Consider the following 14453-nt stretch of genomic DNA (forward strand, 5'->3'; position numbering starts at 1 on the left):
TAAGTTCCCTTATATACATAAATTGATTGTATATCCATAAAGTGACTTTAGGCACAGGAGTGTCTGAACATACGTGACTGACAGGAAATGATAAAGTAGTGGTTGAGGGTTAGTGGATGGAGGTATTGATTAGCCTTATTGCTTGGGAAAAGTAACTGTTTTTGTCTGGTGGTCTTGAAGTGAATGCTATGTAGCTTCCCCCTGATGGGAGTGGGACAAACAGTCCATGAGCAGGATGGGTGGGGATCCTTCATTATATTACTGGCACTTTTCTGTATATGCCCTTACTTGTGAATAGGCTGGTGCCAGTGATGCTTGTGCAGTTCTGATTACCCCTTGTAGAGCCTTGCTGTCCACCACAGTGTAGATACTGTAATATGCAGTGTTGCAGATTGTAGGGATGTTTACTACTGCACATCTGCAGAATTATGTAAATATAGATGGAGATGAGAAGGAATTTATTTAGCCAGAGAGCAATGCATCTGTGGAATTCGCCACCACAGGTGCCTGTGGTGGGCAAGACATTGAGTATTTTGGGTATTTTTAAGCTAGCGGTTGATAAATTCTTAATTAGTCAGGACACGAAGGAATATGGGGAGAAGGCAGGAGGTCGGGGCTGAGAAGGAAAATAAATCAGCCATGGTGAAATAGTGGAGCAGATTCAATGGGCCAAATGGCCTAACTCTGCTCCTGCAGCTTATGGTCTTATAAATGTGCACAGTCCAGCTCTCTACAGCCTCTTCAGAAAGTAAAAGTGTCGGTCAGCTTTCCTGATTGTGTGGGATGTGTTGTGGGACCACGTGAGGTTACGTGAGATGTATACTCCAAGGAGTTTGAAACAGCTTGTAGTTTCTGCTGTAGAGTTGCCCAAGATGGTGCCGAATATGGCAGCTATACTGCAAGCTCTGGTACCAACTTTACAGTGTACTGCTAATTTCTGCAATTTCCTTTGAATTTTTTGTTCAAGAAGCTGATAGTCATATCAGATATGATCGACTGACTCTTCTGAACATTGGGAAGATGGCATCAACCCACAACGTGCCGCCTTTTCTACAATGGGAACCCCTGCTTACACGATCCATGGGAGGCCCATTCACTGCACCGTCGATACCTCAGAAGTGGCAGAGGTGAGGGAGAAGGGCCAGTGTCCTGGTGAGTCTGAGACAGTGTGATAATCAGTCACCATTCCCTAGCCTACTCCTGGCTAACGTTCAGTCCCTCAACAACAAGCTGTGCGAACTGACAGCCAGAATCTTATACCAGCGGGAAACAAAGGAATGTAACGTTTTGTGCTTCGTGGAAACCTGGTTGACAGAGGAGATACTGGACCATGCTATCGAGCCCTCTGGGTTCTCCCTGTTTTGGGTGGACAGGTCTAAAAACCTCCCTGCAAGAGTAAAGGAGGTGAGGTATGCTTCATGGTCAATATGCTTGGTGCGACCCCGGAAGATGCATGCCATCAAATACTTTTGTTCCCCAGATCTGGAGTACTTTGTGCCGCATATCATCAGAAACCTTGGCAAACTTCTATACTGAATCTCTACAGACTCCTGAGGAAGTTGAGGGACTGTTGTACTTTCTTTGCAATTATATTTTTATGATGGATCCAGGACATGTCCTCTGAGATAGTGACACCCAGGATTTTAAAGCCAAAGGATTTTCCACCACACATCATTCTACTCTGGTGTTTCCACAACCAATGGTCTCACTTCAAGGACTCTTTATCTTGCTATTTCATGTTCGTTACTTATTGTTATTTATTTATATTTGCATTTGTACAGTTTGTTGTTCTTTGATCCTGTTTACAGTTACTGTTCTATAGATTTGCTAAGTATGCCCGCAGAAAAAGAATCTCAGGGTTTTATGTACTGTATGTACTCTGGTTATAAATTTTACTTTGAATTCTTGAGTCCCAAATAGGGGTCTTGGGCTGAAATGTCAACTACTCATTCATTTCCATAGATGGTGTCTGACTTGCTGAGTTCCTCCACCATTTTATGTGTTAATCCTACTCATTCTTGCTTAGGTCATACCTTAACCTAGCAATCAATCTTGTGTAACTACGTTTCACTGTCTCCAAGGCAATAAATCCTTCCTTCGGGACAAGAACAAATATAAACATGGTACTCCAGGTGTGGTCTTGCCAGTGTGGTGAAGGTCGCCACATCACAACCCTTCCTAATAAATTACTAATCATGCAGATATAAAACATAAAAATACCTCTGCACACCAACACTACACATTGTTCATCATTTTAAAAGCACAGGATTACTTCTTAGAGTTACAGAGACACAGAGCAATACAACTCAGATACAGGCCCTTTGGCCCAACTGGTCCATGCCAAGCACAGTGCCCACCCAATTTCCTGCATTTGGCCTATATCCATCTAAGCACCACCCCCCATCCCTGTACCCGTCCAAGAGCTTCTTAAATGCTACTGTTCTACCTACCTCAACCACTTCCTCTGCAATATTTCCACCAATTTTTTTACAACTTCACGGACCATCCATTGCTCTGAGCAAGAAATTATCATGCGGCCTGAAAACTGCACAGTACTTTAAATGTTTTTTTGGTAATATGCATAGCAAACACAAGTAAATGATGTCAGGTAGTCAAAATAACTCACAGGCAAAACAGCAAAAGTAAAATGTTTTGACTCAATGGCATTGGTATTCAGTAGGCTGGCGGTTTATTAAGAATGAGCTACTGACTGCCATTCTGTTTGTTGTTACAATTTGTAACAGTGTTGTAACGAAACACTATCAATATAAAATCAATTAAGTTCTAAAATGTTTCAAAGTAAAGGTTGTGTTATGTTTGTTATTTAGAAAACTTATGGATTATATGCATCAACACATAATTAATTGCAGGGTATTTCACATAGATTTCAAAATTATATTTCAAGATGGCGGCGCGAAGCAGTTTGCAGCGGCCTCTCCGGAGTTGATATCTGTTATTTTGTCAAGCAGGGTGCCGTGCACAATCCTAATCTGATGAAAAACGGACGTGGGAGCACGGAGGAACATCTGGAAATCTCCAGGAAGGCCTTCTTTGTTGCTGCTGCTGCTGTGAGGTCCGGGTCTGTGCTGAGAAGAACAGGTCCCCAGTCCTCGGGGTCGTGGTGCCGGTGGCTGGTGGTGGGGGCGTCGTAGTGCACTCGGCAGAGGATGGTGCTCAGAGAGGCTCTGCCAGAGGGGATGGTCGGAGGCTTGGAGGTTCGACGGACTCGGAGTCCACTGCGGTCAGGTCACTTTCAGTGTGTGCTGCATCTGCGAGGCTGAGTCCGGCGGCGCCATGGAAGTCCATAGCGGGGGTATTCCCTTCTACCACCTGCGTGGGATGACGAGTCTATTGGGACCCTGAGGACTTGTGGAAACTGTGTGGTGGTTTCTTTCGAACTTATAATCTTTTAACATCTTTGGACTATTTTTAATGCGCCCATAGTCTGTTTTTTTTTTAAATCAATTATGGTATTGTTTGCACTGTTGTAACTATATGTTGTAATTATGTGGTTTTGTGTAGGTCTTGTAGCTTTAGTTTTTGGTTTGTTGGGTGGTAGAGTTGGTCTCCTGACTTGGTGTGTCTGGGTAGTCTTGTTTTGTCTGGTGGATTTGGAGCTCCTTTCCAGGGAACGCACTAAGATGGTAGCACGATATTAATATGCAGCAGCCTCTCCGGACTCTGGATTTGGGGATTGCCAAACGTTATGTAGATTTTCTGGTGTAGTCTGTTTTGTCGTGTGCTCTTGTGATATCATTCTGGAGGAACGTTGTTTCATTTTTTAACTGCATTGCAGTTGTGGTTTCTAAGTGACAATAAACCAAAATTCAATTCAATTATAAAAGAAAACAGCAGCTGTGCTCAACAAAGGTTATAACATGGGAGTATTTCAGGTACTGTGCAGATGTGCACCCACACAGCTTAGAAGGAACAATATTCCTCTGGCAGCTTGTTCCTTATACTCCCAGGTTCCTTTTAAATCTTTCCTCTTCACCCTAAACTTATGGCCACTGGTCATGGCCTCCCCTCCCATGGAGAAATTGCTGGCACCATGCGCCATATCTATGTCCACTACTCTTGGACTCCCCTACCCTAGAGAAAGGGCTGGCACCATCCACTATACCTATGTCCACTAGTCTTATCCTGGCGAAAAGCCATCCACCATATCTGTGCATCTCACAATTGTAAACACTTCTACAAAGTCGTAAACACAGGCGATTCTGTAGATGCTAGAAATCCAGAAAAGAAAACACAAAATGCTAGAGGAACTCAGCAGGTGATGCAGCATCAATGGCGATTAATAAAAAGTCAACATTTTGCACCCAGATTCTTCATTAGGAAGTCGCCCCTCATTCTCCTGTGTTCCAGCCTGGCCAACATTTCCCTATAACTCAGACCCTTGAATCTTAGCAACATCTCCATAAATCTTTTCTTGCTATCAAGTGATTTTCCTCAACATTCTCCCACATTACAAAGCAGCTCCCATCTTCCTGATGATTCACTTATCCTCCTTGTTGTTATGTTATGTTGTTCATCCTTCAGCGTCGAAGATGACCACGACTTCTGTCAGGTGGAGGGTTTGTGACTGTGGGTCCGGAGGTGACTGGTGAGGCCAATCCGGGCTCGCCACAAGCTCGCCCACATGTGGGACACATGAGGGTAGGTGCTGCAGTGGAAGTGGAGGTAGTTCGAGCCTTGCGCGTGGCGCGTTTCCTCTGAGCCTCTGCGGTGCGTCTGATTTCTGCTGCATACGCTCCTTTAGTGGTCCTGCTCCACCAGGTTGGGTGGTCCAGAGCAAGCGATTCCCAGCTACTGAGATTGATGTTGAGGTCTTTGAGGCAGTCTTTGAAACGTTTCTTCTGCCCTCCAACTGAGCGCTTGCCCTGGCTCAGCTCTCCATACAGCAGCTGTTTTGGTAGTCGACTGTCAGACATCCTGACAACATGGCCAGCCCATCTGGCTTGGGCTTTCTGTAGGAGAGTGTAGACGTTATGGGTGCTAGTCCGCTCCAGGACTTCCATGTCTGGGACTTTGTCCTGCCATCGTACGTGGAGAAGTCTGCGGAGGCAGCTCAAGTGGAAGTGGTTGAGCTGTTTAGCGTGTCTGCTGTAGACAGTCCAGGTCTCGCTGGCATAGAGGAGGGTGGTGAGAACCACTGCTCGGTAGATCTTCAGCTTGGTGGTAAGGTTGAGTCCTCTCCGCTCCCATACATTCTCACAGAGTCTCCCAAAGGCGGCACTGGCTTTGGCAATTCTGTTGCTGATCTCTGCATCTATGTTCACTGCTCGTGATAGAGTAATGCCCAGATAAGTAAAGCTGTCGCCTGCCAGTAGCTTCTGCCCCTTTACTGTGATGTGTGGTTCCTGGTAGGGCTTTCCGGGTGTGGGCTGGTACATAACTTCGGTCTTTTTGGTGCTGATTGTAAGTCCAAAGTTGTCACAGGCTCGTGAGAAGCAGTCCATTTCTCGCTGCATCTTCTGTTCTGTGCTGGCATTGAGGGCACAATCATCAGCGAATAAGAGGTCTCTAACGACGGTCTCCTTTACCTTTGTAATGCCGGAGGTTGAATAGCCCACCGCCAGTCCTGTATCTGATGTGTATACCATCCTGACAATCGCGGAAGGCATCAGTCGGCATAACAGAGAAGACCATGCTAAAGAGTGTAGGGGCGAGAACGCACCCTTGCTTCACACCGTTTGTCACTGGGAAGGCTTCTGACTCGTCACCATCATCCAAAACTTTCACCATCATGCCATCGTGGAACTGCCGAACAATCGTGATGAACCTGCTAGGGCAGCCAAACTTCTCCATTATCTTCCATAAGCCATCTCTGCTGACCGTATCAAATGCCTTGGTCAGATTGACGAAGGTCATAAAGAGGTCGCTGTGCTGCTCTTGACATCTTTCCTGGATTTGACGTGTAGCAAATATCATGTCGACAGTTTCACACTCTGCACGGAAGCCACACTGGCTTTCTGGGAGGAGACCTTGCTCAAGGTGTTGGAGAAGGCGATTAAGCAGGACGTGAGCCAAGATCTTCCCAGCTATGGACAGGAGGGAGATGCCTGGGTGATTGCCACAAGACTGGCGGTTGCCTTTCCTCTTGTAGATGTGGACTATGCTGGCATCCTTCAACTGTTGCGGGACCTTTCCTTCGTTCCACATAGACTGGAAGAGCTCAGTCAGCTTCTGCATCATGAATGGGTCTCCTGCCTCCAGAAGAGGAATTATCCCCCTCTGGCACATCACTTGCTCAGCTTGATTGCTCACAAACTCTACTGCATCACCACACATGAATGTTCAGTCCTCAGTAAACATGAACTTGTGCAGGCCAAGTACTGTTGCTTGTGGCACCCCATCAACAAAAAGCTGACAACATGAAAATCACCCATTTACCCTGCTCTTGTTCTCTACCCTTTAACTAATCCATTATCTGCACACTCACTCCCACAATCCAGAAGAGATTCACCAGGATGCCGAGGGCATGAACTACAATGAGAGGATGGGCAAACTTGGCTTGTTTTCTCTGGAGTGGCAGAGAATGGGGGGACATCTGATAGAGGTTTATAAGACATATAAGCAGAATTAGGCCATTGACCCCATCCGCTCTGCCATTCCATTATGGCTGATTTATTTTCCCCTTCAACCCCATTCTCCTGCCTCTTCTCCACAACCTCTGATTAATCAAGAACCTATCAACCTCCACAATCTACCCAATCACTTGAACTCCACAGTAGGATTTATCACCCTCTGGCTAAAGAAATTCCTCCTGATCTCAGTTCTAGATGGACATCCCTCTAGTCCTAGACTTACCCATTACAGCAAACAAAGACTCCGCATCCACTCTATCTAGACCTTTCAATATTCGATAGGTTTCAATGAGATCACCACTTATTCTTCTAAACACCAGTGATTACGGACCCAGAGCCATCAAGCGCTCCTCATATGTTAACCCTTTCATTCACAGAATCATTCTCATGAACCTCCAGTGGACCCTCTCCAATACCAGTGCATCTTTTCTTAAACAAAGGGCTCAAAATTGCTCACAATATTCCAAGAGCAATCTAACAAATGCCTTATAAAGCCCCAACATTATATCGTTGCCTTTATATTCTAGTCCTCTCAAAATAAATGCCTTCCTTATCATCGACTTAACCTGCAAGTTAACCTTTAGGGAATCCTGTACAAGGACTCCCAAGTCCCTTTGTATCTCTGATTTTTGAATTTTCTCCCCATTTAGAAAACAGTCCACACCTTTATTCTTTCTACCAAAATATTCCATCTACACTATATTCCATCTACCACTTCTTTGCCCATTCTCCTAATCTAAGTCCTTCTATAACCTCCCTGCCTCCTCAACACTACCTACCCCTCATCTATCTTCATATCTTCCTCAAAGTTAGCCACAAAGCCATCAATTCCATCACCCAAATCATGACATACTATATAACGTGAAAAGAAGCGGTCCCAAAACCAACCTCTGCAGAACACCACTAGCCACAGCAGCCGAAAAGTAAAAACCTCCTTTATTCCCACTCTTTGCCCCCTGCCAATCATTCATACTGGTATCTTTCCTATAATACCCTGGGCTCTTATCTTGTTTAGCAACCTCATGATCAGCACCTTGTCAATGCCTTCTGAAAATCCAAGTACACAACATCCACTGACTCTCCTTTGTCTATCCTGCCTGTTATTTGCTCAAAGAATTCTAATAGACTTGTCAAGAAAGATTTTCCCTTAGAGAAACCATGCTGATTTTGGTCTATTTTATCATGTGTCTCCAATACCCTAAAATTTCATCCTTAATAATGAACTCCAACCTCCTTCCAACCACTAAGGTCAAGTTAACAGGCCTATAATTTCCTTTCTTCTGCCTTCCTCCCTTCTTAAAGGGTGGCATATGTAATTTTCCACTCCTCTGGAACCATCCCAGAATCTAGTAATTTTTGAAAGAATCTTACTAATTCTTACAAAGTTTTAAGAGGCATTGTGTAGACAGCCAGTATCTTTTCCCAGGGTTGATATGACTACTGCTAGAGGCCATGTATTTAAGGTGATGATGAAAAGTTCAAATTAGATGTGTGAGGCAAGTTCTTTTTTTCTTACACAGTATAATATTGGCTGGAATACACTGACATATACGATGGTGGATGTTGATACAATAGAGATAATTAAGAGATTCTTAAATAGTCACATGATTGTGTAATACCCTGGCTTAATGTTTTAATACAGTTGTGCTGTTGGGTATTTTATGCAGATTTTCTCAAAATGCAATGTGCTCCTTTAGTTACATTAAACAATTGAGTATTCCTTTTTTTTTTGCTGCTTAAAATAACAATTCAGTTGATTAGGTTAGGCATGTTACTGTATAATAGCCAATAGGATTTGTCTTGTTAATATTTTGTAACATAAAATGCCCCAGAACATTCTAGAGGGATCAGGGGGGTGGCCATTTTTGGGGAGAGTGCAGGAGTCTTGGAGGAAGAATGGAAACAGAAACGGAAATGGAAATAGACATGGACACGGACAACAAGCATAGCAAAAGAACATGAACTTATTTCGAAGGACAGAGACTGCTGTTGGAAAATCCTCATGCAGACAATGGTCTCACAGAGAATGTGCAAATAACTTTTAATCAGCTAGTTATCCCACAACCTTGGAGACAGTTTAATTGTCCTTGGTTGTTACATGGATAGTTATTTTTGTTTTGCTTGGACTGTGTTTTCAGGCAGAATAGTTTGGTACTGTGAGTAAATGAAGTGAAGCAAACTGATTATGCAACAATGAGTTCCAATGATTATGTGCACACTACAGGCTAATTAATGAACGTGTATTGGGCCCTTTTCTTTATTCTGGTTGTTATAGTTTAAAATATTTTGTCAATATAATTTTAATCTAAGTTTACACTGGTGTGAGTTAAATTATTGTTTCCTGCCGAACAGTAAACTTGCATAAAAACACAAAATGCTGGCAGAACTCAGCAGTTCAGACAGCATCTATGGGAGGAGGTAGTGACGACTTGTCGGCCCAAAACGTCGTCACTACCTCCTCCCATAGATGCTGTCTGGCCTGCTGAGTTCTGCCAGCATTTTGTGTTTTTATTTATTTCCAGCATCTGCAGATTCACTCGTGTTGCCAGTAAATTTGCATATGTGTGTGTCAGTATGCACACAAGTTACAATCCTACTTTTCCTTAAAGGAACATTCAAACTTTTATGTTTTGTGATTACCCAAATCATATTCATCCTAGACATGTTTATTCATTGGTAATAGTCTTTTCATTGTTATTCCCCATGCACTGTAGAATTAAGTTACCAAATGTTCATGTACCTCCATTCCCTGTGCAATTGTAATCCTCTCACCCTAGGCTTGTAATCAATTACCTATTACTGTGAATGCAAACCAATGTAGGCAGAAGAGATTAGTTTAGTTAGACATTTAATTACTAGTTTAATTAGTTTGGAACAAGATCATGGGCTGAAGGGCCAGTTCCTACGAAGTATTCTGTGAATCCTTTCTCAGTCTAACAAATGTCTTTTGAAGATCCAGATATTGTTCCTCCACCAAGATAACCATTAGCCAGGAAGCTTCCAGACATTGTCCCCTGCAATGTTTCACACTACCTGACAGAGCAGACAGGAACACATCTCCCTTGAAATTCAGCCCTTTCACCAGTACAGAGGACGGCTTTAGAGTATGTGGCTATAGTGTCCAGAGTTGAACATAAAATCAGAAGGGCAGTACAGTAGCACAGCCACTAAAGCAACTCCTCACAGTGCCAGCTGGAAGAGCTGGGTTTGATTCTCACTGCTGAGTGTAAGGTGTTTGTACGTTCTCCCCGCGATCTCGTGGGCTTCCTCTGGGTGCTCCAGTTTCCTCCCACATTCCAAAGATGTAGCATGTATGGATTAGGGTTAGTGAGTTGTGGGCATGCTTCACTAGTGTTGGAAGCTTGGCGACGATTGCAGGCACTCAGCACAATTCTCACTTTTATTTGATGCTTTTTACTGTATGCTTTGATATTTCAAAGCTCACGTGACAAATCTTTCTTTCTCTAAAACTATTCTCCAACAAGAGAATGTTGCCTGCTGAACCACACCAGATAGAACAAAGCTGACAGTATCACAAATATTATTATGTGCCTAGAACTGAACATATCACACATAGCCAAGGACAGCCTAAAGCAGAAAATGACAAAGAACATGGGATGTACGGACTGCGCTGAATGAACTGACTTACCAGTACATGCTCTGATATGGAAGCATTTGCAACAGACGTTGTGAAAACATTATCAGCAGCTCCAGTCATACTCGCCACTGTCACCGTTGTCACCTCTGCAAAACAGGAACCAAGGGTGTCAAAAACTAGACATGTGCTTGATTAAACATAGCAGACTGTGCAGATGTCTCCATTGACTCTTATCAATTATTCTCATCACTCTTTCAAAATCATCTTATACAGATGCATCTCAGCATGATACAAGAACTGCTCTGTACTTGACCACAAGAAACGTGCCGAATTACTGAACTGTGTCTACAACTACAGAGACTTGTGGACACACCGCAATGCATCATGAAAACACAAGAGATTCTGCAGATACTGCAAATCCAGAGGAATACGCGGTAAATGCTGGAGGAACTCAGCAGGCTAGGCAACATGTATGGAAAAGAGTATAGTTGACATCTCAGCCCGAAATGTTGACTGTACTCTTGTCCATAGATGCTGCCTGGCCTGCTGGGTTCCTCCAACATTTTGTGTGCGTTGCTTGGATTTCCAGCATCTGCAGAACTTCTCTTGTTTGTGATACAATCAACATTTCTGGCCAAGACCCTTCATCGGGACTGGAAAGGAAGGGAAAGAGGCCAGAATAAGAAGGTGAGGAGGAAGAGGAAAGAGGACAAACTAGAAGGTGATAGGTGGGACCAGGCAGATGGGGACAGAGTCCCCTCCATGGACTTTGCCTACACTTCTCTCTACCTCAGTAGAGCAGCCAACAAAATCAAAATCCTGACCCTGGACATTCTCTCTTCTCTACCCTCCCATTGGTCAGACGATACAAAAGCCTGATACCATGTGTCACTAGGGTCAAGAATAGCTTCTATCCCACTGTTATCAGATTCTTAAATGGTCCCCTGCTGCAATAAGATGGACTACTGGCCTTGTAATCTACCTCATTATGACCTGTCACCTTATGGTCTGCCTGCACTGCACTTTCTCTGTAACACTCTATTCTGCATTTAGTCATTGGTTTACCTTGTAGACTCTCAATGCAGTGTTGTGATGATCTGATCTGTATGAACTTTATGGATCATTGAGATCTCTTCAGGGGAAGGCATAACCTGAACCCAAAGGGGACCAATATCCTTGGGGCCAGTTCAACAGTGTTTAAGCTAACTTGACAGGGGGATGAAAGCTGAAGAGAGAGTGCTGAGGATCAGGCAATTGGTTTACAAACAGAGGAAATGTGCAGTGGGACTCCTAACAAGGTGAGGCTGATGAGAGGGCAAAATTGCAGTCAACAGGAGAAGTTGTAATGTAAAAGTCAGACAAAATCAGAAAGGGTGAATACAGGACTGAAGGTGTTATACTTGAATACACATAGTATACAGAATAAGGTAGTTTAACATAGCACGGTTACAGATTGGCATGTATGATGTTGTAGGCATCACTGAATCATCGCTGAAAGAAGATTACAACTGGGAGCTTAACGTCCAAGGATACACATTCTATCGAAAGGACAGACAGGCAGGCAGAGGGTTTGGAGTAGCACTTTTGGTTAAAACAAACTTAAATCATCATTAAAAAGAGGTGACATAGGGTCAGAAGATGTTGAATCATTGTGGGTAGAGCTGAGGAACTGCAAGGGTACAAAGACTCTGATGGGAGTTATATACAGACCTCCAAACAGTAGTAAAGATGTGATCTACAAATTACATTGCGAGATAGACAAGGCATGCCAAAAGGGCAATGTTACAATAGTCATGAGGTATTTCAGTATGCAGGTAGATTGGGAAAATCAGGTTGGTGCAGGAGCCCAAGAGGGGAAGTTTCTAGAATATCTATGAGATGGCTTATTAGAGCAGCTTGTGATTGAGCCCACTGGGGGGTGGGGAGATCAGCCATTCTGGATTTGGTGTTGTGCAATGAACCAGAACTGATTAAGGTAAAGGAACCTTTATGGGAATGTTATCATAATATAATATGCCCTGAAATTTGAGAAGGAGAAGCTAAAGTCAGATGTATCAATATTATAGTGGAATAAAGATAATTACAGAGGAGCTGGCCAAAAGTGATCAGAAAAGAATACTGGCAGGAATGACAGCAGGGCAACAATGACTGGAATTTCTGGAAGCAATTTGGAAGGCGCAGAATATATACCTCCCAAAGTGAAAGAAGTATTCTAAAGGCAAGATAACACAATTGTGGCTAACAAGAGAAGTCAAACCCAAAATAAACACCAAAGAGAGAGCATATAATAGAGAAAAAAATAGTGGGAAGTTAGAGGAACAGGAAGCTTTTAAAAACAAACAGAAGGCAACTAAAAAGGCATTAAAAACAAAAAGTTGGAATACAAAGGTAGGGAATACAATAATATTAGAGGATACCAAAAGTTTCTTCAGATACATGAAGTGTAACAGAGAGGTGAGAGTGGATATTGGACCACTGGAAAATGATGCAGGATAGGTAGCAATGGGGGAAAAGGAAATGACAGACAAACTGAATAAGCATTTTGCATTAATCTTCATTGTGGAAGACACTAGCAGCATGTCAGAAGATCAAGAGTGTCAGTGAGTGAATTTGCCATTACTAGAGAGGTTTCTGGGAAACTGAAAGGTCTGAAGGTAGATAGGTTACCTGGACAAGACAGTATAGAACCCAGGGTTCTGAAAGAGGTGACTCAAGGGATTATGGGGGCATTAGTAATGATTGTTCATGAATCATTTGAATGTGGCATTTTTCTGGAGGAATGGAAATTGCAAATGCCACTCCACTCTTCAAAGGAGAGGAGCAGAAGAAGGAAGACAGTGGATTTGCTTATTAAGGATGTGTTTTCATAGTACTTGGAGGCACAAGATAAAATAGGCGATAGTCAACATTGGTTCTTTAAGGGAAATTCTTGCGAAACAATTTTGTTGGAATTCTTTGAAGAAATAACAAGCAAGAAAGATAAAGGAGAATTAGTTGATGTTGTGTACTTGGATTTTCAGAAGGCATCTGACAAGGTGCCACACATGAGGCTGCTTAACAAGTTAAGAGCTCATGGTATTACAGGAAAGATACTAGCGTGGATAAAGCAGTGGCTGACTGGCAGGAGACAAACAGTGGGAATCAAGGGAGCCTATTTTGATTGGCTGCTGGTCTCTAGTGGTGTTCCACAATGGTCTGTGTTGGGGCAGCTTCTTTTTATGTTATATGTCAATGATTTGGATGACGGAATTGAGACATTGTGGCAAAGTTCGCAGACGATACAAATATAAGTGAAGGAGTAGATAATGTTAAGGAATTAGAAAGGCTACTGAAAGACTCAGATTAGGAGAATGGGCAAAGAAGTGGTAGGCAGAATAGTGTCAAGAAGTATATGGTCATGTACTTTAGTAGATAAAATAAAAAGGTAGACTATTTTCTGAATGAAAAGTAAATTAAAAAATCTGAGGTGCAAAGCAAATGGAATCTTCTTGCCAGATTCTCTAAAGGTTAATTTGCAGGTTGAGTCTGTGGTGAGGAAGGTAAATGCAATGTTAGCGTTCATCTCAAAACGACTAGAATATAAAAACTAGGATGTAATGTTGAGATTTTATAAAAGCACTGGTGATGCCTCACTTGGATATTGTGAGCCGTTTTGGGGATCTTAGAAAGGATGTGCTGAAACTGGAGAGGGTTCAAGAAAATGATTTATGTCTTCACGCTATACTGTGGCTGTAAAATAAATTTTATGACAATTAAGTCAGTGATAATAAACTCAATTCTGACTCATTAATCTAATGTGAGTGGGGTATGATTTAAATGAGATCCAGGGAGTGGTGGGGATATGGCACAAGTTGTCAAAGAAAGCAGTAGACAGGCACAAATACAACATTCAAAAGACATTTATGGATTGGCAAGGTAAATGGAAATTGACAAATGTGGGGAAATGGGATTAGTAGTCAGCATTGACGAGTTGGGCCAAAAGGCCTGTTTCTATGCAGTACAACTCTATAACTAGGTTGATGAGTGGAACCAGAGAGATATGGTAGGCAGATGGAAGAGTGGAGTCAGGTGGGAAAATGGGGAGCAAGGGGGTTGGTTGTGTGCTAATGATAAGCCAATGGAAGGAAGTGGGAGAGGAAAAGGAAGGGGGTGTTCTATTTTCCAATCGGCCTCCCCCTGTCTCAGGTGACCCTCATCTGTCTCTCATCTCCACCCACCTCCCTCGCCGACCGGGCCGCTGTCCACCCGGCCCCCGCCATCGCTCG

The 14453-nt window shown here is 43.1% G+C and overlaps 1 protein-coding gene across 2 annotated transcripts in view; it reads right to left on the bottom strand.

The window, feature by feature from the left end:
* The window catches only part of LOC140729777 (deformed epidermal autoregulatory factor 1 homolog), an 88784-nt gene that overhangs the window by 73871 nt on the left and 460 nt on the right, over positions 1-14453 (bottom strand). For both annotated transcript variants that reach the window (XM_073049982.1, XM_073049983.1), the window contains exon 2: positions 10240-10334. In XM_073049982.1, the coding sequence (XP_072906083.1) occupies positions 10240-10334 (95 nt within the window). The remainder of the gene's footprint in view (positions 1-10239; positions 10335-14453) is intronic.

Source organism: Hemitrygon akajei, chromosome 6, assembly GCF_048418815.1.
Source record: "Hemitrygon akajei chromosome 6, sHemAka1.3, whole genome shotgun sequence".
NCBI classification, from domain to species: domain Eukaryota; kingdom Metazoa; phylum Chordata; class Chondrichthyes; order Myliobatiformes; family Dasyatidae; genus Hemitrygon; species Hemitrygon akajei.